The 26,090-nt window shown below is 44.3% G+C and overlaps 2 protein-coding genes across 4 annotated transcripts in view; one reads left to right on the forward strand and one right to left on the reverse strand.

Moving 5' to 3' along the window:
* Nucleotides 1-26,090, reverse strand: part of LOC118455797 (peroxisomal acyl-coenzyme A oxidase 3-like) — a 79,102-nt gene that overhangs the window by 11,743 nt on the left and 41,269 nt on the right. Inside the window, exons 1-12 of one of the 3 annotated variants that reach the window (XM_087837833.1) lie at nucleotides 19,168-19,276; nucleotides 18,100-18,242; nucleotides 17,711-17,808; nucleotides 17,467-17,602; nucleotides 16,950-17,024; nucleotides 16,768-16,857; nucleotides 14,985-15,128; nucleotides 11,688-11,776; nucleotides 7,089-7,185; nucleotides 4,801-4,983; nucleotides 1,826-1,945; nucleotides 1,628-1,748 (exon numbers count right to left, since the gene is read on the reverse strand). In XM_087837833.1, coding sequence (XP_087693959.1) covers nucleotides 1,628-1,748; nucleotides 1,826-1,945; nucleotides 4,801-4,983; nucleotides 7,089-7,185; nucleotides 11,688-11,776; nucleotides 14,985-15,128; nucleotides 16,768-16,857; nucleotides 16,950-17,024; nucleotides 17,467-17,602; nucleotides 17,711-17,808; nucleotides 18,100-18,222 — 1,276 coding nt within the window. In that variant the 5' untranslated portion in view covers nucleotides 18,223-18,242; nucleotides 19,168-19,276. Of the gene's footprint in view, nucleotides 1-1,627; nucleotides 1,749-1,825; nucleotides 1,946-4,800; nucleotides 4,984-7,088; nucleotides 7,186-11,687; nucleotides 11,777-14,984; nucleotides 15,129-16,767; nucleotides 16,858-16,949; nucleotides 17,025-17,466; nucleotides 17,603-17,710; nucleotides 17,809-18,099; nucleotides 18,243-18,936; nucleotides 19,147-19,167; nucleotides 19,277-26,090 lie in introns of those variants that run through there. The other 2 variants (XM_087837834.1, XM_087837835.1) reach the window with 2 other exon arrangements.
* The window catches only part of LOC148105753 (peroxisomal acyl-coenzyme A oxidase 3-like), a 34,673-nt gene continuing 34,569 nt past the window's right edge, over nucleotides 25,987-26,090 (forward strand). Inside the window, exon 1 of the mRNA XM_087837832.1 lies at nucleotides 25,987-26,086. The gene's annotated coding sequence lies outside the window, so the exon portion shown is untranslated. The remainder of the gene's footprint in view (nucleotides 26,087-26,090) is intronic.

Consider the following 26,090-nt stretch of genomic DNA (forward strand, 5'->3'; position numbering starts at 1 on the left):
TCGGGGCGGACCTCATCAACACCAGGGGCTCCGCTGCTAGTCGTTCCCAGCACACCCTCACTATGCGTTTAGGTGCACCAGGTCTGTCCAGCGTCCTCCCCCGCCACCTGATCCAACTCACCACCAGGTGGTGATCAGTTGACAGCTCAGCCCCTCTCTTTACCCGAGTGTCCAGAACATATGGTTGCAGGTCTGGTGATACGATTACAAAATCGATCATCGACCTACGGCCTAGAGCATCCTGGTGCCACGTGCACTTATGGACACTCTTATGTTCGAACAAGGTGTTCGTTATGGCCAAACTGTGATTAGCACAGAAGTCCAATAACAAAGCACCGCTCGGGTTCAGATCAGGGAGGCCGTTCCTCCCAATCACGCCCCTCCAGGTCTCGCTGTCGTTACCCACGTGAGCATTGAAGTCTCCCAGCAGGACAACAGAGTCTCCAGGTGGAGCACCTTCCAGCACCCCCCCCTCCCCCCCCAGGGACTCTAAGAAGGCTGGGTACTCCGAACTGCCACTCGGCGCATAAGCGCAGATGACAGTCAGGACCCGTTCCCCGACCCTAAGGCGCAGGGAACAAACCCTCTCGTCCACTGGGAAAAACCCCAACGTACTGGCAGCAAGCCGAGGGGATATTAGAATACCCACCCCAGCCCGCCGCCTCTCACCAGGGGCAACTCCAGACTGAGACAGAGTCCAGCCCCTCTCCAGGAGACTGGTTCCAGAGCCCAAGCCATGCGTAGAGGTGAGCCCGACTATATCTAGCCGGTACCTCTCAACCTCACGCACTAACTCAGGCTCCTTCCCCACCAGAGAGGTGACATTCCATGTCCCCATTGCCAGTCTTGGCAGCCGGGGGTCAGTCCGCCAGGGCCTCCGCTCCTGGCCGCCACCCGGCACACAATGCACCCATAAGAAAACACATTTTGCTGAAAAACTGAATATGGAACAAGCAAAGCTTAATACTAAACAATATATATATTAGCTGTATAATACCAGTAGGTCAGCTCTAATAGTAATTTGGTATGGCTTCGCAGGCCAAATGTTATTAGGCTGCGGGCCAAATTTGGCGCGTGGGCCAGAGTTTGACACCTATGCTATAAAAGGACCAAACTTCATCCAGGAGAACAACTGAGATAATCCATCCACAATACGAGGTTAGTCATTCATATACTGCTGCATGGGCTGGGCTGTAGTTACATCCTAAGGTTTTAAAAACTGAGCTTAAATAAATGATTAGCGGTAATAAAAGCCGAGGGAGGTCAACAGTGATCACTGACTGTTTTAGGAGCTTTTTGAGATTAAATAGAAGAAAATACAAAACATTAAACATATTAACAACACAAAAGCCATATTAAACGATTCTGTATTTTTGGATGAGTGCATCCCTTTTATGACACTGGTTTGGTCAGGATGAACTGTGAGGGGCATTATCTTCTCTAATCTTTTTTGAGAGGGCTTTGCAGATTATTTTAAGCTCAACATTAATATACTGGACAATAGCTGACATGCAGACTTTGATCAAACCAATGTTCTGATTAGTAGATGACCTGCCCGTCCTCCTGAGAGGCAGCCAGCCCTAAGTGAGCATGTGCAGGAGTGATATTGAGACAGAGAGAGACTGACTGGCCAAGTATCCGTGTCCACCACAGGCCTCCCGGCACTCCTGGATGCCTCTTTGAGCAGTCCATGATCCCAGTGGTTTGCTGGAGCAACCAATTGCATGGATCTCTCTGCCCATCTCTGCCTGAGAAACAGATATATTCAACTTTACTTCATAAAAACCGAGCACTCTAAATACACACATGCTGCATGCTTACTCACTGTGTCACTTTTGTCTTTCAACATCTGTCCAATCTGAAACTCAACAAAGTTCATGAAGGTGGATTTGGTGAAGTTTTCAAGAGCATATGCTGCCGCCAAGTACGGAATCAGACGCCATTGCTGGAAAACCACACAATAAAACATGGAATATAACAACAGCAGCCACACTCATTCGCTTATTTACTGTTGCTGTTCAATATTAAAAAACATGATTCCCATAATACACTGATGGACTCAGAAAACTCAGAATATATACCAAACCTTATTTACTCTGCACTATGTCAGAATACAGATCATTACTGTATCTGAATTCTTCTTATGTGAGGATTTATAATTTCTGGATATTTAGTAGTTGAACTGCTTTTACATCTTCACTAACAGCAGTGTGATGGTGTGTCCCAGAGGAAAGATTCAAAGCTTCCGGTCCAGATTTTATAATTTATCCAACTTCAGTCGTTTGTTTTATTGTTACTTGGCATTTCCATAATGTATAAGATATTTTAATGATTAAATTATGCTTTAATTCCAATAATAAAAGCCTAAGCGCACACAATAGTGATGTAACTGCTACAAACAGTAACTTTAAATCTAAACAGAAAAAAATATTTCTCACAACTCAGAGCTAACACTGAAAATAAGAATGAATAAAACAGCTCTGACAGTGGTTAACAGTGTTGGTCAAGTTACTTGAAAAAAGTAATCAGGAACTAATTACTGATTATTTATTATTATTATTATTTTATTATTTCCCCAAAAAAGTAATCCCGTTACTTTTGAAAATAAGTAATCAGTAAAGTAATTAATTACTTAGTTACTTTTTAAAAACATGATTTACAACCTGAATAGGTGATAAAGCGATAGATCTTTCAGCCCAATTCTCCTTTTTTGCATAATCCATCATACAAAATGTAATCAAATGAAAAACTCTCTTTAAAACTTGTTTTATTAGTTTTAATCTTTTAACTTTATGCATCAAGCAAAAATTTAATTATATGCAACATTCTCTGACTTGAAGAAATTTGTTTAACATTTAAACCTATTTTCTGCACATTCCAGCACATAAAATATTTTTTTGTGTGTTTACACTCAGTCTTTCAAATAGATGCAAGTAAAACACAGCAGAAAATAAATAAAGTCAAAGACTAGCGGTCCTGTTGCTCTATTTTCACCTGTAAAGCAGGAGTGGGGTAGGCGGAGGTTTGTCCTGGTGCAGGTGTGCCGCAGCGGTCAGTGGAAGAATCCACGAGTCTCTCTGTGAGATTCCCATTACATCGTAGCGCACTAGGTGCTTGCTTGGAAGTTTAGGGTTTTTTTCCGCTGTAAAAAGAAGTTTTCTTCCCAAGAACAATGGACGCTAATGTTTTTGTCACTTTTTATGGAATCAAACTTAAAGTAAGGTCAGTACTTCCACGCTTTAAACGCTACACGCTCATACTCTCTCTGCACTCGATATATTATCCATTGTTGATCTGCACACAGCTAGTGTCACGAACGTCGCACTCGCTTACGTCACTGTCATGAGACATTCTTGCCAAAAAAAAAAAAAAAAAAAAAAATCACGGTTTTAGTAACGCAGCGTTCCTACGGGAAAGTAACGGTAATCTAATTACCGTTTTTGCAATAGTAACCCCTTACTTTACTCGTTACTTTCAATATCTATCAATTTCAAAATACTCTTGTACACATTTAAGGCTATTCATCATCTCTCCTCCATATCGCTCTGATCTGGTTCAGATCACCGCCCCATCTCGGTGTCTCAGATCTTCTTCTTCCCTTTCACTCTCCATCCACTCCCCCCGTCTTGCCACCATGAGGAGCCAGGCCTTCAGCTGCTCTGCTCCACGACTCTGGAATTCCCGACCTCCTGATTTAAGAAACATCTCTTCCTTCTCTCTCTTTAAGTCCCAACTCAAAACCTACTTGTTCAAAATAGCTTATCCCACATAACCTCTCCACTCTGCTATTTTAAATTTGTTTATGTCTTATGCTTTTATGTTGCTTTTTATTCTACTGTGTACAGTGACCTTGAGTGTTTTGAAAGGCGCTTTATATAAAATGTATTATTATCATTACCATTATTATCATTACCATTATTATCATCATTATTGTTATCATTATCATCATTATCATTATTATCATTATCATTATCATTACCATTATTATTTAACTAAACTGGGGATTATAGATTATTTAGTATTAGTACACTCTGGTGTTATCTTTCACACTTTATGTGGCTAGCTTGGTGCAGGCAGCACCAATGAATCAGCTGCTAATATACGAGGCACACTTGGAAACCCTAACAGTCCAGGACAGTCCTGATCCTGAGAAGGGACCGGACCCATCCATCTGCTGGCCAATAACCTGCCTCAGTAACACACGGGGCCTCCTGTCCAGCATCAGAGCGGCAAACATGAGCAGGCAGCTCGCTTACTAACACGCTGTCTATCTGCTGATTCCAGGTCTCTCTGTAGCTCTCCACAAGTAGTCACTGACTCTTGGACAACTCTTCTCACATTTCATTTCACCCCTCTGTCTGAAATCTTGCACCTGCTCGTGGACGGTTTATGTGCTCACTCGAGCCTTCAGTAGTTTGGAAATTCTCGTTGACATCAGTACGTTTCCCAACAATAGGGTTGCAAAGCTCCCTGGGGTTAAACATCAAGAGGTTTCCTGTGTGACACCTGCTTATGAATGAATCAGCTGGTATTAATATTGACATCGTGGCAGTGCTGTCTTCTAATTACTGACAGGTGGCAGCTGTCAGGCTTCAGTGTCCTAACTTTCCATGCATTTGGCGCCTCACTTCCTTCATGTGTTCAACACCTTTTCCCTGTTTCACATGTCAGCTTAATTCATAGTTGAATGGGTTGTCCCCAACACCTAGTGAAAATGTCAAAAACACCTTCACAAATATATTTAGTTAGAAAACTGGGTGAAACTTATTTTACCCACTAAACGTTACCTTATATTATTACCTGTAACTGGTACTCTAAAACAGGGATTTCCTCTGTGTCTTTGGGTCCAAACTGCCTCCTGGCAGCTGAGAAGCGGATAGCCACTGTCAAAGCTAACTTCAGGTTGATAAGAGCCATCCTGGTGATATACACTCTGCCCCCTGATAAGGCACCAAGAGATGCCCCAAAACGCTTTTTAGGGTCCTGGAAGACACAAAAGAAACACTGATGAGGCACGATAAAAAACATAGCAAAGATATTATTATTATTAGCTATTTATAAAAGGGCCGTGTGGTCCTTGACAGGATTGTTGAATTGCGTTTCTGAATATGAAAACATAAAATGATTATTTAACTGCACTGCTAATGTTCTTACACAAAATCAAAACTTAAATGTGAATTCATTCATTTCTCGATCCCGCAGTCCCAGCAACTACATGCCATTCAAATGCTGGGCAGGCACAGAGTACTCTGACAGAAATATACACATGTGCGTGAATATTTATGCCAGTAATATGTGCTGCTTTGTTCGAAACATTTCAGGTGATTAATAAGGTCAGAAACACTGCTGTAGGAGACGGCCTGAAGCTTCGGATTGAATCGACCTTTAAGCACCGTGTCACAGTCTGCTGATGGCAGAATTATTGCAGCCTGATTGCAGAAATCAGGCAGGGTAGGATGTTGGCTTTGTTAGGGATCTGTTAAAGATCTTTGTGAAGGCGCCCATAAGCTGGTCAGCACATGCCTTGAGTACACATACCATCAGAGGTGGCAGCCTTCATTGGGTTCACTGCACTGGGCACTTGGTCTAATGTGTTTTTCCTCTGTTGGCACATTCCACGTACTGTGTGTCCGTCTTTAACCATGCTTTATTAAAATCACCAGCACTGATGAAAGCCCCATCCACATGTATCTGCATGTATCTGGTGATGATACTGTGCACCTGGCATTAGCCATGCTAATGCAACCCAACCACTGCAGGAGCCTTCCTATACCCTGCACTGCATGGTGTTGGATGAGGGTGCACAGCAGAGAGACGAGTTGGACACAAGTGTTCAATTTGTGGCTGGACTGCGCAGTTTATTCAGACTAGGGTCGGGTGATATGTAAGAATTTTCCAACCGACACCCGTCAGTCCAACAATCGCCGATAGGCGATATATTCGCACATGCGCAGACTTTTTGATGGGCGGGGCAATGTAATTATGCGCAGACGGGTTTGCACATTTACAACACAGAAGAAGTCCAAACATGGACGAACTACTTTCCAAAAACAAAAAACCCCAAAAAAACGCTGTCGGCGTTAACGCGGTCTAAACGCAGTCATCACGATTAAAAATGTTAACGCGTTTGACCCATCTGGAGCGCAGAACAAACTGCGTTGACAGAGACATTTCAGGGATTTCGACTCAGTCTGCGCTCCAGATGGGTTAATCGTTAATCGCGTTAGTCGTGATGACGGCGCGTTAACGCTGACGGCACAAAAAAATATATAAGGTCGCCAATTTGGGGTGAAACAGGTAAACCTGAGGATGTAACCAAAGCAGTGTGCCTCTTGTGCAGACGTATAGTGCGAGCAAAGTACTCAAACACGACTAACTTGCATGAGCATGCACGTGTCCACCATCCGGCTGAGCATGCTAGGCTACCAGCTGCTTCTGCAGCTCCATCGACGAGCATTTGGGCGCTCTCTGAGGAGGGGCATGTGCTCGCAGATGAGAGATTTTTTGATTTTTTCTGTTGACTGCTTCTATTAGCTCCATAATTATTAGCTGACTTACTCATGAGCAAATAAAGAAATAAATCGCCTGTGTAAAAACTAGTCGATATATTCGTCCAATCACCTGACCCTAATTCAGACACCCTGGCATACAACAAACCAATTCTGCCGCTGGCACCAATCACAATGTTTGCTTAAACATTAAAATTTGCTAAAGATAAACAAAAAAAACCAAGTTGTATAAAAATAATAATCTAATTAAGTCACTGTTATATGATATTCCTGGGTCAAAGTGAGACAAAACTAACATGAAGAGACTCCCAGCAGCTTTCAACCGCCGGTTGTCAGAAATGCTTTCAGCCAGCTAAGTGACTGTATCTCTACATTTGCTGTTGATGTGTTGTTAACCGCTTATAATTTCAATAACTTATAAATAATTAGTTAGTTCTTTAAAGAAAGAGCATCTCTGAAATAAACCCATTGTTCTCTAGAATATGGTTAAAGGTTATATCTAAAAAAGCTAAGGCACAGGAAATCAAGCTGTTGAGTTTGAAGTGCCTTCTTTGGCTGCCACTGGAAATCTGCACTAACCTTAAATGGTGTCACGTAGCGACCATCAGGAGTCAGATCTCCGGTCTTATTCAGCAGGTTCTCGCGTGGGATTCTCACATTGTGGAACATCGCAAACCTGTTGTGAGAGAAAGACGTAAATGTTACAGAAAAGAATTGGTTACACATTGTGAGATCAGTATTTTAAACTAGGTTATCTTACACCCATAGTCAAGGTAGATGAAGTATGTTAAACAGCTGTAGAACATAAATATATTCCTTAGTCTAGGTTGTGTGCAAAATATATAGCTTAGTTTTCCTTATATTTTTAGGTTAAAGAACATGACCATCTTCGCAGTATATTTTGGTAGTAGGTTAGACAAATGTTCAAGTATATCTTTGGGGATTAAAAGAATGTGACCATCTTTGGGTTCTGTTAGACAGGTGGGCGCCACCATTTATCGGCTGTGAATGTTTTACACTGTTTTCTTGTCATGTCAGACTGCTTAAATCATTTCTGAGAATGTTGTGTGCGAAGGACCTTGGGCCGGTAACAGCAAGAGCAAACAACATTCTGTGTCCCCACTCTTGTAGGAGGTAGAAAGACAGGGAGCCCGAGGTCATAACTTAGGCGCCATGACAGATAAGAGAGACTGTGAATGTTTAGGTTTACGACCAGGTGGGGGCCAGTAGAAAGTATAAAAAGCTGTGTAACACACCACCATTTTGAGACTTGCTGTGACCCTCTCATGCATCTCTCCCCATCCGGATGGTTTATGCTCATTGTGTGAAAATTGTATGGAAATAAAGGATTGTTGATTGAGCATTTATACACCGAGTATTGTCCTTCCTTCAGCCCAAAGATTCAAAGAATTGGGAGATTTCAACAACATCAAAGAGCGAGCAATTCAGTGGATTCTAATGTTTCTTTGTTTCTGGTGTGCAGGCAGGTCAGGCAGATATTTATTGTTGTCATCATCGTCATCATCATCATCATCATAAAAAAAAAAAAATATCAACCCAAATTCAAGAAAGAAAAAAAGAAATGTTACCATTTCATTAAAAAAAATTGCTAATGTTTAGTCTTGTGGCACCAACACATTTAAAAGAAGAAAAAAAGTTGGGACGGAGGCAACAAAAGACTGTATTATTTAAAATATAGCGCAGGGCACTGAATTGGGTGATTCCCACAAAGCTGTGGTTAGTAAGTCTAGGTCATATTTTCCAAAACCAAAAAGACCTCGAGGAATAAAGTGGTTGTTTTTAAAAATAATTTTAACACAATTTCACAGTAATTTACTAAAGATTCTTATTTTATAAGTCTAATCTTCATGTGTTTTATCTTGTTCGATCACCTGCTTTTTCACAGTATTCATTCACGTTGTAGCTGGATTCACCAGCTTAGCTTAGCTCGTAGCCAACTCACTAGCAGCAAGGCACCTTCACCTGTCCCTTCTGCATGTTCCTGCTCAGTGGTCCAAATGTTTAGTTATGCACAGCTACTTTCAATACCACTGACATTTAGACTCTTTGTCCAATTGATCATCGAATTAACTTCAACAATTACTTTCACTAAACCAAGGGTTCAGTTGAGGAGTTGAGGAGGTCATTTAGCCATTTAAATCAGCTGTGTTCAAGGACATCTAAAACCTGCAGCACACCGACCCTCGAGGCCTGGCGTTGGACACACCTGCTCTAAAACATCACCATATCTTTTAGACCCCATTCCTAAAAGACTGCTCAAAGAAGTCCCACATTTAATTGATGCATAAGTGTTAAATTTGATCAACCTATTCATTGGCTACATACCACAAGCCTTCAAGCTGACAATAGTTAAATCACTACTTAAAACCCATCGCTTGACCCAGCTGTCTTAGCTAATTACAGTATAGGCCAATCTCCAACCTTCCTTTACATGAAGCCAGAAGACACAAGAATTAGCTACGCTACAGCAATGTCTTAAAGACAAAAAGACCTGGATGACGTCTGCTTCTACATTCAGATAAAACTGAGAAATCGAGGAGGATGAGGATGATGTAGATGATGATTTACCTCTTCCAGCCATACATACATCACACAAACGTCACATCGGTGAGACAGGTCAGAACAGGTAGCGTAAAGAAATACAATGAAATGTCCCTTGTCCCTTCTTCTTTTTGCGTTATCAATTGATCCATTGGTGATTAAACTGCGAGCTGACAATTCCATTAAGGGCATCTTCAGAGCTGACCAGGAGCACAAAATATCCTTATATGCTGACGACCTCCTGTTGTATATGTCAGAGCCTTTATGATCTCTTCCCGTGCTCTCGCCATTTTTGAATGTTTTGGCAAACTTTCAGGTTACAAGTTGAACCTGCATAAAAGTGAACTTCTCTGTATCAACTCTGTAGCCAGGAAGGTTTCATTTTCAGATTTTCAATTTAAAGTTAAATCAGAGTATGTGGCCTATCGGGGGTTAAGGTTACCCACTCATACAAAGGTCTTTATGAACGAAACTTTGTCCCGCTGCTTGAGAATACTGAGACAGATCTTCAGAGATGGACCAGTTTACCGCTGTCATTAACTGGCCACATCAGTTCTATCAAAATGAACATACGACCCAAGTTCCTTTATTTATTTCAATGTATCCCATGCTACTTACCCAATAAGTATTTTATAACACTGACTAAGCATATCTCTGCATTTATTTGGAAAGCCCATTCATTCATAAAGATTTCATGCAGAGAACTAGGCCAAACGTTCAGTCTTATTATTGGGCAGCAAATATTCAAAATATGCTGTACTGGATGAGTAGTTTCACTACAGAGACTCCAGCTTGGCTCCAAATTGAGTCATTGAGTCAAACGTGCCTATGAGCTTTGTTGAGTCCAGCGCTGCCATTAGAACTGTACAACTATAGACGTAACCCTTTGTTGTATGACTCGCTCAGAATCTGGGTGCAATATCTATCTATTCGGAACCATGGTAACAGGGTTCTGGCTGATCGGAGCTGGCTTGGCCCTGACTTATTGAAGAATTAAGAAAGCGGAACCAGTTGTTCAAACCCCCACAAGGCTGCCCGCTGGGATTGGAACGATGGGAGTGGCGTGAGTTTCTCAAAATGGGCTCATTGAGTCAGCACGGATAAGATCTTGGAGAGGCTACGGCTGCTGTGAATACTCAGAATAAGATCTCTGAGTGCAGACTGGATACATCTCGGAAGGGCTAGCTCGGAATAACATCTGTGGGCGCAAATTGGATGACATCTCGGGGAGGCACACTGCCGTGACTTCTCAGAAATCGGCTCCTCGAGCACAAGAAATGACAACATCACAGAACGCAAGTATGGCGAAGCTCACGGGTCTCCAACGGGAAATTGAGAGACCAGTGTTGGACTGTAGAACTGCTTTGAAATTCATTTGAGCTGTTCGCACTAAAGTAAAAATCACCATCACTTCATGCGGATACCCCTTTGGCGCCAGCGGCGGTCTCGAGGCTGGAGCCGAAAAACAACACCCTGATAACGACTGTGTTTAGTCTGTTCCTTCCCATCCCATGCAAGGCCACCTGGGTTGGCTGGAAGACTGTTTACTTAGCCTGGCAGGGCGAAGGACACTGTCTCAGCTGAACTATGGACACGCACACGCACACACACACACACACATATACTGATAAGCACACACTCGTCCCCCTCCCTTTCCAAACGCCTTCGATGCTTTTTTCCTGATGGGGAACACGGACTGTGTGCCGTGCTGGAATGGTAGCGCTGTGCAGGGCGGCTGCTGTGTTCGCCTTGTATTACTCCTCACCCCCCACCCAATCCTGTGGCTTGTCATGTCTTTCACAAAGTTGTGCTGTGGACAGGAGTTTTTTTGTTTCCTGTTCTCATGCTGTCCTACCATGAAAGCTCAGCATGAGTAGAGGTCTCTTTTTTCCTCTTGTACTTTCCCACTGTAGTGTATATTTCAGTGTTTTTCTGTAACGCTACCGATCTCCGACTTGTATCCCCATGTAATGTCTGTGTTGTGTGTGTAAGGTCAGGGGGGTCCCATTTCACTGCAGGGCAACCTGCATGTGGCGAATAAAGCTTTGATTGATTGAAGTAGGAAAAGGTTTAAGTTACACTTAATGTCAATTAAAGCACCTATCTGCTCAAATCACATGTTCCCACCATCCATGATGGACTCTGCCTTTAAATATGGGAAAGTAATGGACTTAGAAATATCAAAGACCTTTTTGTAGATGGAATTGTTGCCTCATTCTCGCAGCTCCTGAAGCAGTTTAATGTTTCTGGAGCATTTTTTACGCTATTTACAAATTCTCCACTTTGTAAAGAGTCGATTTCCTTTATTTCCAGAACTACCTGAGGAAACGTCTTTGGATAAAATTATTAATATAAACATTCATAATACCGCCCACCCCTAAGACACAGTCATACAGTCTAAATGTCAAATGTGTGGTTAAAAAGATTCATGAAGATAACTGTAATGTTCGTTCAGTACTCTGAAACACTGTGTGTACCATTCCAGCACACCAACAACTCTACCTGTTGACTGCAATAGCCAGGGAGAACATATTTCCACAACATCAAGGGCATCATGTCTTCATTTGCTTGTGTTTTCCATCTTATTTTACAAATGCAGCATTTGCAGTCACCTACCCATTATCCAGTCCATTCTGACCCAGCTTCTTCCCCATGTCTCCGACCAGCACACCAGGCAAAGCCAGCAGGGTCTTGGGATCTCTCACCTGGAGCAGAGTGATTACAGCTTAACTGGCTGTGTGTCAAATACACAAATCTACACAAACATCTGAAAATAACAAACAGTGTAAGATACCTGCAGTATGACTTTATTTGACCAACTCTGCTGATCATACATGATTTCTAACACTTATAGAAATCGTGGTGTTCTCAAGTCTTTTCAGACAGTTATCATTTTTAAGAAATAATGAAAATAACACAACATTTTTCTTTTATTTAAAATAAATAGTCTTTTGTATGCATCTTCCTTTTTGTAAGGGCCATGCAGCCCACGTTGTAGGTTATGCACAGCGCACAAGTGAGCGATAGCAGAGAGTCCAGGCAGGGTAGGTTGACATGAGGATTTGTGACAGAAGAATAGCAGTAAGAGTGAAAAGGAAAGGTTTATCTGGTGGAAGTGAGACCTGCTGACAGGATGACAAGCTGGAGGTGGCAGAGTGGAAGATACTAAGGTTTCTTTATTGAGAGTGAAGAGAATGGACCAAATTAGAAATGACATAAATTAGAGAGACAGCACAGGTCAAGCATTTTGGAGACAAAATTAGACAGACATGCAAGCAACAGGAAAAGAGGAACCACAGAAAAGATTTACATGTCCTCCAGTAAGGGAAGACGTGTAGAGGGCTGCTGTAACAAGAGGATGCTTGGGACGGGGTGAGACGGAGGCAGATATCTGCTGTGGTGCAGCTGAAAAAAAAGTTACTTGAGGGACGCCATCTGAGCTTGAAAAATGATCAGGTACTAGTGATGGGCCGAGCAAGGCGTGTACAGAGATTTCAAAACAATCTGAATCCCATCTCCACAGTGACACCTGCTGGCCAATTTGGCTATTGCAACCCCGTGACAATCTGTGAAACCGAAACACAGACAAGTCCTAACAAAGCTACTTATTCCACCAGACTGTCAATAATGGTGACCACCACACACTTTGGGGAAATCCGCGCACAAACAAGGCAAGAAAATATTGAGCCTGTTGCAACTGTAATGAACAGGGATGGGAATTGAGAAAACCAGTTCCCAGTAGTCCAATTCCTTGGAATTTTAGTCTGCCTATCAATCCCACTTGTCAGTTCTAGCACTCCCACTACAATCAGCTGATTTCAGTCCGCGGGTCAGAGGAGGAAAACAGCGACATTTACATTTATTGCACAAAAGGATGAGATAAACGGTAAAGTGGGAAACTGCATGCAGGACAGAAACAACCGCAGAATGTTCCTCACACAACTTTGATTCTTTGCTAGCATCTGCCAATAGAGCATGCTAACGCAAAGCTAGCTAAGAACAGAGTGAAAGCTGAATGAATGCAGAGCCCAGCTGCCAGCTTTTCTTTTTGCAGTCAGCTCTGAATTCTACTAAGACAAAGACCTTAGAGATGGAAGATTTGTGCTGGTGTGTGGAGTTGTAGCCTCGTTGTTATTTTTTATTTTATTTTTTATTGTTAGCTTTTTTACAGAGCAACTTGCAACTAATGTAACAAGTAGTATAATAAATAACCTTTTCCCAGAGTAATTAAGTATCATACTGCATTACTTTTAAGTGAAGTGTTCTGTGAAACGTGTAATAATGGCTTTTTAAATTAACAACTCTAATCACAACAATACGGAGCCCCTCTGATGACATGGTCCAAAAAATAAATAAATTCTGGCCACAAAATACTATTTCGTGCCCTCGAAATAGTATAACGTGCCCATGAAATGCTAATTTGTGGGCACGAAACACTTGACCGATAACCGTGATCCTTCCCAGACCCTTGCAGTTGGTTGACAATAAAATCTATCCCGGCGTCCAGGTCGTACTTACGTCTGTAAAGCAACTGGGCTCTCAATAATAATAATTGCTATATAACTTTTGCACTGTCCACTTCCTGCTTTGACAAAACAAATTTCCCACATGTGGGACTAATAAAGGTTATCTTATCTTATCTTAATATCCCGTTTAAATGTCTCTCCGTAAAAATGGTTCCTTGCATTGCCAGGCTTTTCAAAATGCATTTGTAACTCATTCCCAGCCTAATAAAACTCAATCATACCGTCTCTGGCCATGGTGAATAGGTTTAGCCTATTCTTATGCTTATGTCTCTACGCAGCTGTCCAGGAATTGTATCAATATGGTGTGCACACGTTATCTATTTCGTTGCCACAAATGCGTAATTCGTTGCCACGTTATACCGAATTCGTGCCCTCAAAATAGTATTTCCTGGCCACAAATAAGTATTTCATGGGCACGTTATACTATTTCGAGGGCACGAAGTAGTATTTTGTGGAGACAATTTTTTTATTTTTTTGGAGGGGTTCCGTACAACAAAGAAGGTAAACACCTCAACAACCGTGGACACACATCTGACCCACAGCATGGAGTTAATCTGCATGACTGTCATTTCTTTCCTGCTGCTTAGCAACGGCGGTGACTCTCAAAACAAAGTGAAAAGAACCCAGTGAGAATCGATAAGAGAACAGATAAGGTATCGAACTGATATTGATAATGGAATAAGAATCACTACATTCTTATCAATTCCCATCACCAGTAATGAACAGAGTGCTTCAGCAAAATCCTCCCTCTGTTAACATTTGTGTTGCTCACAATAACTCAATACAATAAAACATAAATGATAATATTAAGTATAACCACAGGTTTTTGTTAGCTTGCTCACAGCCCTCAGAACTTTCTAGGAGCTCATGTCACCAGGTTTCCTCTACACACTGTCAAGTAAAGCTGGTAGCTGGAAGGTGTTAAGTTTTATTTTTAATTAATTTAAAATTATATTTAAATGAAAAAATGTAATTTGTTTCCTTCTTCATAAAAACAAACATTTGTTTACAGGGTCTAATTCTGATCAAGTGTAACAGTCCATTTCATGCACGTCCATCAGTTAAATCATCCTCGGCTGAAGCGCACCGAAATCTAGTTCGCTCTGAGTCACGTGACCTGGATGATTTGAACCACACTGTTTGGAAACATCAGCACCTCAGAAGCTCGACACAGTGTCAAAACAGCAGTATTGAGCTTCACATCCCCATCAGTTACTAGAAACTTAGCTGTGAGGTCTCCTATGGCTCTAAACACTGTTGGAGTTGATGGCCTTATTTCAATAGCTACCTGACAACACAAATGCTCTTGGACTTGCTAATAGTTGCCTTGTACCTTGTGATGCAAGCAGCCATTCCTTTAAAGATATTCAAATTCACCAGAACTCACCGGCACAACAAAAGAGTGCAGTCCGTGGCACACCTGATCAGGTGTGTAGAGCTGAGCATACACCACAGCATGGGTAGCAGTCTTTCCCAGGTTCCCCACCCAGAACTTTGCAGCCTCAAAGTCCGGAGAGTTGATCACAAACTCCTACAGAAGAGAAACAGTGAGGAGAAATTAAAATTCCTCCATGTCATCCTCCACAAACTTAAAAGTCTTAAAATGTAATGTTGTTGGTTGGAAGTGGAAGAGAAAGCTTAGCAACTTCTAGATAAGAGCCAAGATGAAACATTTCTGGAGGGTGTAGCTGTAAAAGGGAGTTTTTCCTTCCCACTGTTGCCACAGTGCTTGCTCATTAGGGGTGTCTGATTTTGGGGGTTTCTGTATTATTGTAAGGTCTTTATCTTACAGTATTAAATGCCTTCAGGCGACTGTCGTTGTGATTTGCTATATAAATGGATCTACAGGGCAGAGCCGCACACCATAATCACAGTGCAGTCAGACAAATGCCATTTTCCAGGCAACCACCAAACCAAGACTGCTCGATCAGATCAGCAGTAGAAGAAGCAGTATGAGAAAATACCTACCAATCCTGGAGACGGAGCAATACTGGAAGACCACATGGGAGAAGGACGATACTTAACAACGCTTAGTGACCATAAGAGCAGACCACAGCAACCTCCTGAACAGGATCCAGTAACCATCACAGTGGCAAACATCCAAGAAAGAGTCTTCAGCACTAACAGCTGGATAACACCAGGCCCTGATGATCCAAACCCACTGGCTGAAGAAGCAAACTGCACTCCATGAGCACCTGGCAGCACAAATGAACCAGCTGCTAATGGAAAAGACATGCTCAGAAGGGCTAACGAAAGACGAAACAGCAGCTACTGGTAGACAGAAGTAGCCCGAGACTGTAAGTCCAGACTGACCGACCTGTGCACCGCCTGTATTGACTACAAGATGATTCAATGACTCAATGCTCCACACATGGATCCTGGAATTCTGTACAGGATCAAAGGGACCCTCAGAACCTACAGTGGGGATGTGAAGAACAACACTAGAGGCCAACTTCAAGCTAATAGCGCAACTGGCATCAAGTGCACGATCTACCAAGGAGATGCTCTCTCCCCACTGTTCTTCATAAGCCTGAACCCCCTCGGTGAAGTCATCAACCATCCTCTACATGGATGACTGTACTCCAAGAGTGAACGAGACATTGATTAACTGATCTATACCACTAGGATCTACAGCAATGACACTGGAATGTCATTCGAACATGAGCAGTGTAGTCGGATGGTAACAAAAACAGGGAATAATCAGCTAGTCAAAGGAGGACAAGCCCGACCTCAGCATTCATGAAGGGTTTCACTCCAAAGCACCCTGAGACTACACGCTAAGGCGAAGTAAGGTTGCCATGGACTACTGTGTGTAAAAAACACTTTTCAAGATGAAACTACACAGATCCATGAGTACATTAGGAAGACGGCCACATCCGATTATGTGTTTAGTGAATTCCTCAGGCAGCAGAAACCCAAGAAAGATGAAGAGCAAGAAGTGGAACCATCATGGAAGAAGAGCCCCTGCATGGCATGTACAACCAGCAGACGGAAAAAGTGGCTGATATCAAAAAATCCCCAGGAAGTGCTTCCTGTGGTACTCTGAGCATTTGGTGCAGTAATCCCAAAAATGGTAAGTTGGCTCCAGCAGTTCCCAGGAATGACAAAACCCATCCAGATAAAGACTGCCTGCAAGGTTGTGTGTGTGTTTGTTTTCAGAGTGTACTGACCTGAGTAGAGGGGTCATACTTGGCCGTGGTCCTCATGGCTCTGGTGTTACTGCCATGGCTCAACTCAGTCAATGCAAAGCATCCAAAGATCTATAAGCACATATGTAAAAGTTTTATGAACACAATAGCAGATAGTAAGCAGTCGACTCCTTTCTCCTCTTACTCAGGATTCGCCGTCTTACCCTCATGTCTTCAGTGTCTTCAACAAATTTCTTATGTCTGCTTGACCCTGAGTTGGCAACAGTTGCTCCAAACATCTGAAACATAAAAGGTTTTGAATCTAACTCACTGATTGACACGATGAAAGAGAAAAACAAATAATAACAGCTATGTGAAGATATTAAACAAATGAAAGCTTTCCCCCCAAGTTTTAAAAACTGTTTTTAACACAACCGATCTTTATGCAGAATACCCTTTTAGTGATGTTTTGTAAATGCATCCTGGAGAATAATAATAGTGGCTCAATTCAAAAACTAGAAACTTCCTAATGTTTGTGGAAATACAAACAAACAAACCAACCACACGTTCTATGGTTTAAAATTACAGTGTTGCTTGTTTTAGAGTGAAAACAGATGTTGCTTTGCAACAATTGCAAGTCATAAACCTTCTTAACATTGCTCAGAAACACAATCTTAAGTTATCTCATATAACATACACTCTGTGTGTCTGTGTGAGGACATTTTACTCAAACACAATTACCCCCAGGCTGAGGAAGAACTTAGCAACCATGGCCCAGTCATACATGCCCAGACAGTCGTCGAGGCTTATCGCTTTCCAGGGATTGGCCATCGCCTCTTCCTTGGTGACAAAGTTGTACCGAAGCAGCTGCTTCATTCTGTGAATTTTCATATGGAGTTTTATTGTCTTTAGAAAGTACCGACTTACAGAACAGAGGACACGACAGGTGCTACATCACTTCAGCTGTAGTTTACCAAGTAGATACCTCAGAAAGCTCAACTCTCTCTTTTTCTCCATGGGGACATCTTCACCAGGCTGACGGGCAAACAGAGGGTCGTTCTCCAGTGTCCTGAACACATGTTGCTATAATGTGGAAATGACCAGACAGAGTAAGACAAAGTGAAATCCATCTGTGTTTTGGTCAATAGCTCAGAAGCAGAATCATGGAGAAGTGTGATGATTTATTCTAAGAGAAGTGAAAACGCAATAGTTAAAGGGAAGGATGTAAATATATCATCCTGTCTATGCTCCAAGTGAAAATCTCTTGACTTCTCAGTGGCAAGTTACAACAGTTTAGGTTTACCATATGATTTTCCTGATCTTACGCAAACGCTGTTTAATACACAATGCCATGAGTACAGCCTGTGATGTTACCTTGAATAGATATACGTCTTCTCCATCTATAAAGCGGACCATGTCCTTCCAGTTGAAGGAGGCTTTGTTCCTGTAGACATCGAGTGGGCCGCTGGGGAGGTCAGCCACGTTATGGTTCATCATGTTTCAAGGCACTGTGCACTCTGAAGAGATACAAGACAGAAGAAAATGGGACAAGCGTGGAAAGCATACTTTAATGTGTGTACTGAAATATTATGCTCAACAGTATTGAATGCTGCAGTGAGGTCTGGCAGGACAAGCACAGAGATGAGTCCAGTGTCAGAGGCCTTACTGAGACAGTTTCTGTGCTGACTGAAGTGCAGTATCAGATATTTCTTTTAAGAAAGTGTACAAGTCAGATTAAATGCATTAATGTATACATTTTAGTGACCTTGAAGATTATTCAATAACATATAAATGTAATGCTGGGTTCAAAATTGTGCATTAATACCTAAAAACTAAACTAAGTTTTTTCTTCGTTGGTTTAGTGACGCTATGTAGGTACAGGTCAGTCACCCATGGGGAGGCCTACAGTGTTATTCACTGATTGTCTATTTGCACACATGTAGATTTGACCAAACTCTTTAGCAAAGGTTTTACAGCTAGCATATCAACAATGACTACTGCACTTCAAATAAGCTCTTTCGTGTTGATATAGGACGTACAGACGTATGTTTTTACGGCTCAAGAACATCACCGACGATCAAAGACCAGCGTGACCTTTATACCTTTTTGTAACCTTATCAGCTGCCACACGCAGACCAAAGTTCAAAGCTAACAGTATCTGGACCCGCTAATGCACGCGAAGGATTTCCACGGCGTTGTGCTCAGCGTCACCTGTTGTGGACTGGCAGGTGTGCAAACCTGACTAAAGGAAATCCTCAAGGTTGATTCTGCTCATCTGGATGTTTTCATTGGGTGAAACGTTTCGTCACGCATCCAGGTGACTCCTTCGGTCTCAGCTGACTGCAGGTTTCCCCAACATTATAAAAGTAAAGTCTTCACTTGAATAAGCCTTTAGGTGCATACGTCACGTCACGTCACGTCACGTCACGTCTCATATCTTACCGAACGCTGCGGTTGTCACGCCGGTGTGTCGCTGGCTTCTCTGTCAGTTTCCCAACTGAACTGTGAGCTACGCGTAAGAAGGTAAGTAGGAGAAATGACGCTTCCTAACAGCGACGACAAAACTTCCTCTCTGTATCCTTCAGAATAAAAGTATCCTCTAGCGCAGTGAAAAGTAACATCATTTGTTACATTTTAGGAAATCCATGCGGAATCACGTGATCACATCGCTTATTACTAACGCTGACGTTACACTGACGCAACATTTACCAACGGTAAAATATCACTTTATGAGTTGTTTATTGGTCTAATCTATTTTATGATGGTGTTTGATAGGTTTGGGTAAACTTGTAATGCAATATTTATTTGTTTTAGAACAAAGGGAAAGTGTCTTATACAGCACACCACAAACATACAACATATCGAGTTTCGCGAGAACTTTACCCCAAACTCAAACCCTACAAGTCCCTTTCCTCCCCGTCTCCACCCCCACCCTCATTCATTACCAACGCATATATGCTTTGCAGCATAACCACAACATTCCAACGACACCACAGGTTAACGTCATGAATAAGGGGAAAGGTACAATAGGTCAGTGCTTTAAAACAAAAAGAAGAAAGCTCCATTAACTCGCCTATTGCACATTCCTGAGTAACCTTTTGGTCTGATGGGTAATTTTATTTTGAAAAGTCTCCAGAAGCGTTCTGTCTAAAGACTATTCTGAAATACATTTCGAATTTTACTTTGAAGGATGTCATTACTTGCTTTGAACGTCGCCTGTGCGGTTTTAAATTCGAATCAAATCCATGGATTTAATAACATGTGAGTTTAAAAAATGATTACTTGTGTGTCCCCGAAACCAAACATTATGTATAATTCTTATTGCTCTTTTTTATATTGTGTATTTTTTTTTGTAGAGAACTCTTCTAAGTGTTGTCCCAGATTCCAACACAATAATTTACAGTGTGCAGTAAGGTGTGCGCAATGTTTTATTGTTCAGGACGTGCCTTGCTTTTTCCAAAATCCTTTTGGTTTCTGCAGTGGCGGTCCTAGCCCATTTGGCGCCCCGGGCGAACACTCCCTCTGGCGGCCCCCCCACACACACACACACATAAAACATATTTAGGATTATACATTAACATAAAACTGTTGTCGGAACCATACTGAATTTCACCAGAGAAACACACACAGACACACACATATGAAGAGAGAGAGAGTATGCATTGATGCATTGTATGCAAACAGCTACCAAACAGCCATCATAATTCCTCATACAATGAGAACAGGACAAATCAACAATTGACAATGACTAATTAATATTAAAATCTGTAACATAATGTATTGTTTGGAGTTTAGTCTGTTACAGTTGCTATTTTTACCATTTCTTCTTGGAGCAACTGTAATTCACATAATTTCCTTAGGGATTAAAAAAGTGTTTAGATTCTGATTCTGATTGTTTCAGGATGACCTGCCATTATCCAATCACACATCTGCTTACCTGCATCTTTTGCTCGTTTCTCTTCCTCTTTTCTCTTTTTTCTAAACTGAGGACCTGATGGCTTTGAACTTTTCTTGTCCATCTTGGTTTTAATTTTGCACTCCAGTATGAACACAAATCCCCCAACTCGAGGATCACCACAACATAACCTAACACACCTACACCTTAGTTCACAGATTCACTTTGTTTAGGGTTTATTTCTGAGATTTCACACAACCCAGGATTCAAATCATGAATACATAATGGGCTTGGATTTACAAAATTATGAACGAAATGTCCTCTATTTGGAAGCAGCCAGCCCCCCTCCCCTTTCGAAGGGCTGTGTGTGAGACATTAAATCAGGGGCGATTTTAGCCCAGTTTTGGAGGTGCTTCAGCACCCCCAAAATGAATCAAAGCACCCCCAAAGATGTCTTACTTTTTGTGAAAATATTTGCTGTTTGTGGGACACACTACTAAAAGTATAAAAAGCATACAGTACTTAATTGTACAAAACAGTGATGTCATGTTTTGTGACGAGGACCCAGGCACAGAGAGACTTGATGAATTTAAGAAACTTATGATTTAATAAAGAAATTTGCAGACTTGCACAGAGAGGGTAAAATTATGATGACTGATAATGGAGATGAAGACAACAGACGATGAGGACAGGGAGGAACAGGGGTTTAAATGCACCAAGGAGGCAGTCAGAGAGAACTCGGGACAACTGGAGGCATTTAGGGATGCAGGGACTGACAGAGATGGGGAAGAAGTCTCATTGTGATGAGAAAAGTTTACCTTGCCTGGATGGGCAGCTCTCTGGGTGCTCAGCACCCCCAAAGCTCTGATCCTAGAATCGCCCCTGCATTAAATCATCAAACTGTAAATTATAAATTTTAAATTGTTATTGATCCCTTTACCCCGAGTCCTAAAGTGTATATTTATTTTCTTACTCTTCTTATATTTATTGTTTGTTTACTTTCACTGCTGTAACTGGAGCCTCGTCGTCTCGTCTCTCTATATACTGGACTGTATGTAGCGGAGATGACAATAAAGTTTACTTTGACTTCAGCAGCGAGCAGGCGCACCGAGGGCTCTCGCGCTCACTTTTCTTCTATAGAATTTCGAATTTCAAATTATAAGTCTGTATCATGATGTCTGGTGTTTTCGTGTTTGTTGTTTTGTTTTTATTTTGTTTTATTTTGCAAGTTGGTTATTAGATGCTGCTCAAACCAGCCAGAGAATCCCCGCCGCCCCGCCCTCTCCTCCCTGTGCCGCAAGCAGCAGGCGCACCTCGCAAACGGAGGGCGCCCTTACTCCCAGCAAATGGGCGATAGAAAACCGATCGGTGCCTGTACCATTCCCAGTATGCGCTGGCTGATGTCGGGGCAGCATGAGTACGAGCAATTTTTTTTTTTTTTGCCGATGTCCGTGATGCCGCCCCCCCACCACGATGCCGCCCTGGGCAACCGCCCGTGTCGCCCGTATCTAAAACCGCTACTGATTGTACCATCCATCCATCCATCCATCTTCATCCGCTTTATCCGAGGCCGGGTCGCGGGGGCAGCAGCCTAAGCAAAGAGGCCCAGACCTCCCTCTCCACAGCCACCTCCTCCAGCTTATCCGGGGGAACACCAAGGCGTTCCCAGGCCAGCCAAGAGATATAATCTCTCCAGCGTGTCCTGGGTCTGCCCCGGGGCCTCCTCCCGGTGGGACATGCCTGGAACACCTCACCCAGGAGGCGCCCAGGGGGCATCCTTGTCAGATGCCGAAACCACCTCAACTGGCTCCTTTCGATGTGGAGCAGCAGCGGCTCTACTCTGAGCCCCTCCCGGATGGCCGAACTTCTCACCCTATCTCTAAGGGAGAGGCCAGCCACCCTTCGGAGGAAGCTCATTTCCGCCGCTTGTATCCGCGATCTCGTCCTTTCGGTCACTACCCACAGCTCGTGGCCATAGGTGAGGGTAGGGACGTAGATCGACCGGTAAATTGAGAGCTTCGCTTTTACACTCAGCTCCCTCTTCACCACGACGGACCGGTGCAGCGTCTGCATTACTGCAGCTGCAGCCCCAATCCGTCTGTCAATCTCCGGCTCCCTTCTTCCATCACTCGCGAACAAGACCCCGAGATACTTGAACTCCTTCACTTGGGGCAGGAACTCATCCCCGACCCGGAGTGGGCACTCCACCCTTTTCCGGCTGAGAACCATGGCCTCAGATTTGGAGGTGCTGATCCTCATTCCCGCTGGTTCACACTCTGCTGCGAACCGCTCCAGTGCGATCTGGAGGCCCCCACCCGATGAAGCCAACAGAACCACATCATCCGCAAAGATCAGAGATGAGATTCTGAGGCCACCAAAGCGAAAGCCCTCCGCCACTTGGCTGCGCCTAGAAATCCTGTCCATAAAAATTATGAACAGAACCGGTGACAAAGGGCAGCCCTGGCGGAGCCCATCACCCACCGGGAACGAGTCCGACTTATTGCCGGCAATGCGAACCAAGCTCTTGCAACGGTTGTATAGGGATCGAATGGCCCGTAGCAATGGGCCAGACACCCCATACTCCCGCAACACCTCCCACAGGACACCCCGAGGGACACGGTCGAATGCCTTCTCCAAGTCCACAAAACACATGTAGACTGGTTGGGCAAACTCCCATGCACCCTCAAGTATCCTCGAGAGGATAAAGAGCTGGTCCAGTGTTCCGCGACCAGGACGAAAACCGCATTGTTCCTCCTGCATCCGAGGTTCGACTAGCGGACGAACTCTCCTTTCCAGCACCCTGGCATAGACTTTCCCGGGGAGGCTGAGGAGTGTGATCCCCCTGTAGTTGGAACATACCCTTCGGTCCCCCTTCTTAAAGATGGGGACCACCACCCCGGTCTGCGAATCCACGGGTACTGCCCCTGATCTCCACGCAACATTGCAGAGGCGTGTCAACCAGGACAGCCCTACAACGTCCAGAGCCTTCAGGAACTCGGGGCGGACCTCATCAACACCAGGGGCTCTGCCACCAAGGAGTTGTTTAACTGCCTCAGTGACCTCGCCCCCAGAAATTGGCGGGTCATTCCCCTCATCCCCAGACTCTGCTTCCTCCTCGGAAGTCGCGTCAGTGGGATTAAGGAGGTCCTCGAAGTATTCCTTCCACCGCCTGACAATTTTCTCAGTCGACGTCAGCAGCGCTCCACCAGCACTATAGTGCGAGTAGAGCACCGCTTTCCCCTCCTGAGACGCCTGACGGTTTGCCAGAATCTCTTCAAGGCAGTCCGAAAGTCTTTTTCCATGGCCTCTCCGAACTCCTCCCACACCCGAGTTTTTGCTTCAGCCACTGCCCGAGCCGCATTCCGCTTGGCCTGTCGATACCTGTCGGCTGCCTCCAGAGTCCCACAGGCTAACCAAGCCCGATAGGACTCCTTCTTCAGCCTGGTGGCTCCCTTCACCTCTGGTGTCCACCATTTGGTTCGGGGATTACCACCACGGCAGGCACCAACCACCTTGCGGCCGCAGCTCAATGGCAGCAGCTTCGGCAATGGCGACGCTGAACATGGTCCATTCGAACTCAATGTCCCCCGCCTCCCTCGGAATGCTGTTGAAGCTCTGCCGGAGGTGTGCGTTGAAGATCTCGCGGACTGGGGCCTCTGCTAGTCGTTCCCAGCACACCCTCACTACGCATTTAGGTGCACCAGGTCTGTCCAGCGTCCTCCCCCGCCACCTGATCCAACTCACCACCAGGTGGTGATCAGTTGACAGCTCAGCCCCTCTCTTTACCCGAGTGTCCAGAACATATGGTCGCAGGTCTGGTGATACGATTACAAAATCGATCATCGACCTACGGCCTAGAGCGTCCTGGTGCCACGTGCACTTATGGACACTCTTATGTTCGAACAAGGTGTTTGTTATGGCCAAACTGTGATTAGCACAGAAGTCCAATAACAAAGCACCGCTCGGGTTCAGATCAGGGAGGCCGTTCCTCCCAATCACGCCCCTCCAGGTCTCGCTGTTGTTACCCACGTGAGCACTGAAGTCTCCCAGCAGGACAACAGAGTCTCCAGGTGGAGCACCTTCCAGCACCCCCCCCCCCCCCCCCCCCCCCCCCCCAGGGACTCTAAGAAGGCTGGATACTCCGAACTGCCACTCGGCGCATAAGCGCAGATGACAGTCAGGACCCGTTCCCCGACCCTAAGGCGCAGGGAACAAACCCTCTCGTCCACCGGGAAAAACCCCAACGTGCCGGCAGCAAGCCGAGGGGATAGTAGGATACCCACCCCAGCCCGCCGCCTCTCACCAGGGGCAACTCCAGACTGAGACAGAGTCCAGCCCCTCTCCAGGAGACTGGTTCCAGAGCCCAAGCCATGCGTAGAGGTGAGCCCGACTATATCTAGCCGGTACCTCTCAACCTCACGCACTAACTCAGGCTCCTTCCCCACCAGAGAGGTGACATTCCATGTCCCTATTGCCAGTCTTGGCAGCCGGGGGTCAGTCCGCCAGGGCCTCCGCTCCTGTCCGCCACCCGGCACACAATGCACCCGACCCCTATGGCGCCTCCTGCGGGTGGTGGGCCTGCGGGAGGATGGGCCCATGTCTCCTCTTCGGGCTGTGCCCGGCCGGGCCCCATGGACTAAGGCCCGGCCACCAGACGCTCGCCCTCGGGCACCCTCCCCGGGCCTGGCTCCAGGGCGGGGCCCCGGTAACCCTATCCCGGGCAGGGTAAACTGTTCCCTCGGTGTTCTTTTCATAAGGGTCTTCTGAATCGCTCTTTGTCTGGTCCCTCACCCAGGACCAATTTGCCATGGGAGACCCTACCAGGGGGCAAAAGCACCCAGACAACATAGCCCCTGGGATCCCTGGGACACAAGGTACTGATTGTACCTTTCCCCTTATTCATGACGTTAACCTGTGGTGTCGTTGGAATGTTGTGGTTATGCTGCAAAGCATATATGTGTTGGTAATGAATGAGGGTGGGGGTGGAGACGGGGAGGAAAGGGACTTGTAGGGTTTGGGTTTGGGGTAATGTTCTCGCGAAACTCAATATGTTGTATGTTTGTGGTGTGCTGTATAAGACACTTTCCCTTTGTTCTAAAACAAATAAATATTGCATTACAAGTTTACCCAAACCTATCAAACACTATCATAAAACAGATTAGACCAATAAACAACTCATAAAGTGATATTTTACCGTTGGTAAATGTTGCGTCAGTGTAACATCAGCGTTAGTAATAAGCGATGTGATCACGTGATTCCGCATGGATTTCCTAAAATGTAACAAATGATGTTACTTTTCACTGCGCTAGAGGATACTTTTATTCTGAAGGATACAGAGAGGAAGTTTTGTCGTCGCTGTTAGGAAGCGTCATTTCTCCTACTTACCTTCTTACGCGTAGCTCACAGTTCAGTTGGGAAACTGACAGAGAAGCCAGCGACACACCGGCGTGACAACCGCAGCGTTTGGTAA

This window comes from Neolamprologus brichardi, chromosome 3, assembly GCF_056152115.1.
Source record: "Neolamprologus brichardi isolate AB-2024 chromosome 3, ASM5615211v1, whole genome shotgun sequence".
Classification (NCBI taxonomy): Eukaryota; Metazoa; Chordata; class Actinopteri; order Cichliformes; family Cichlidae; genus Neolamprologus; species Neolamprologus brichardi.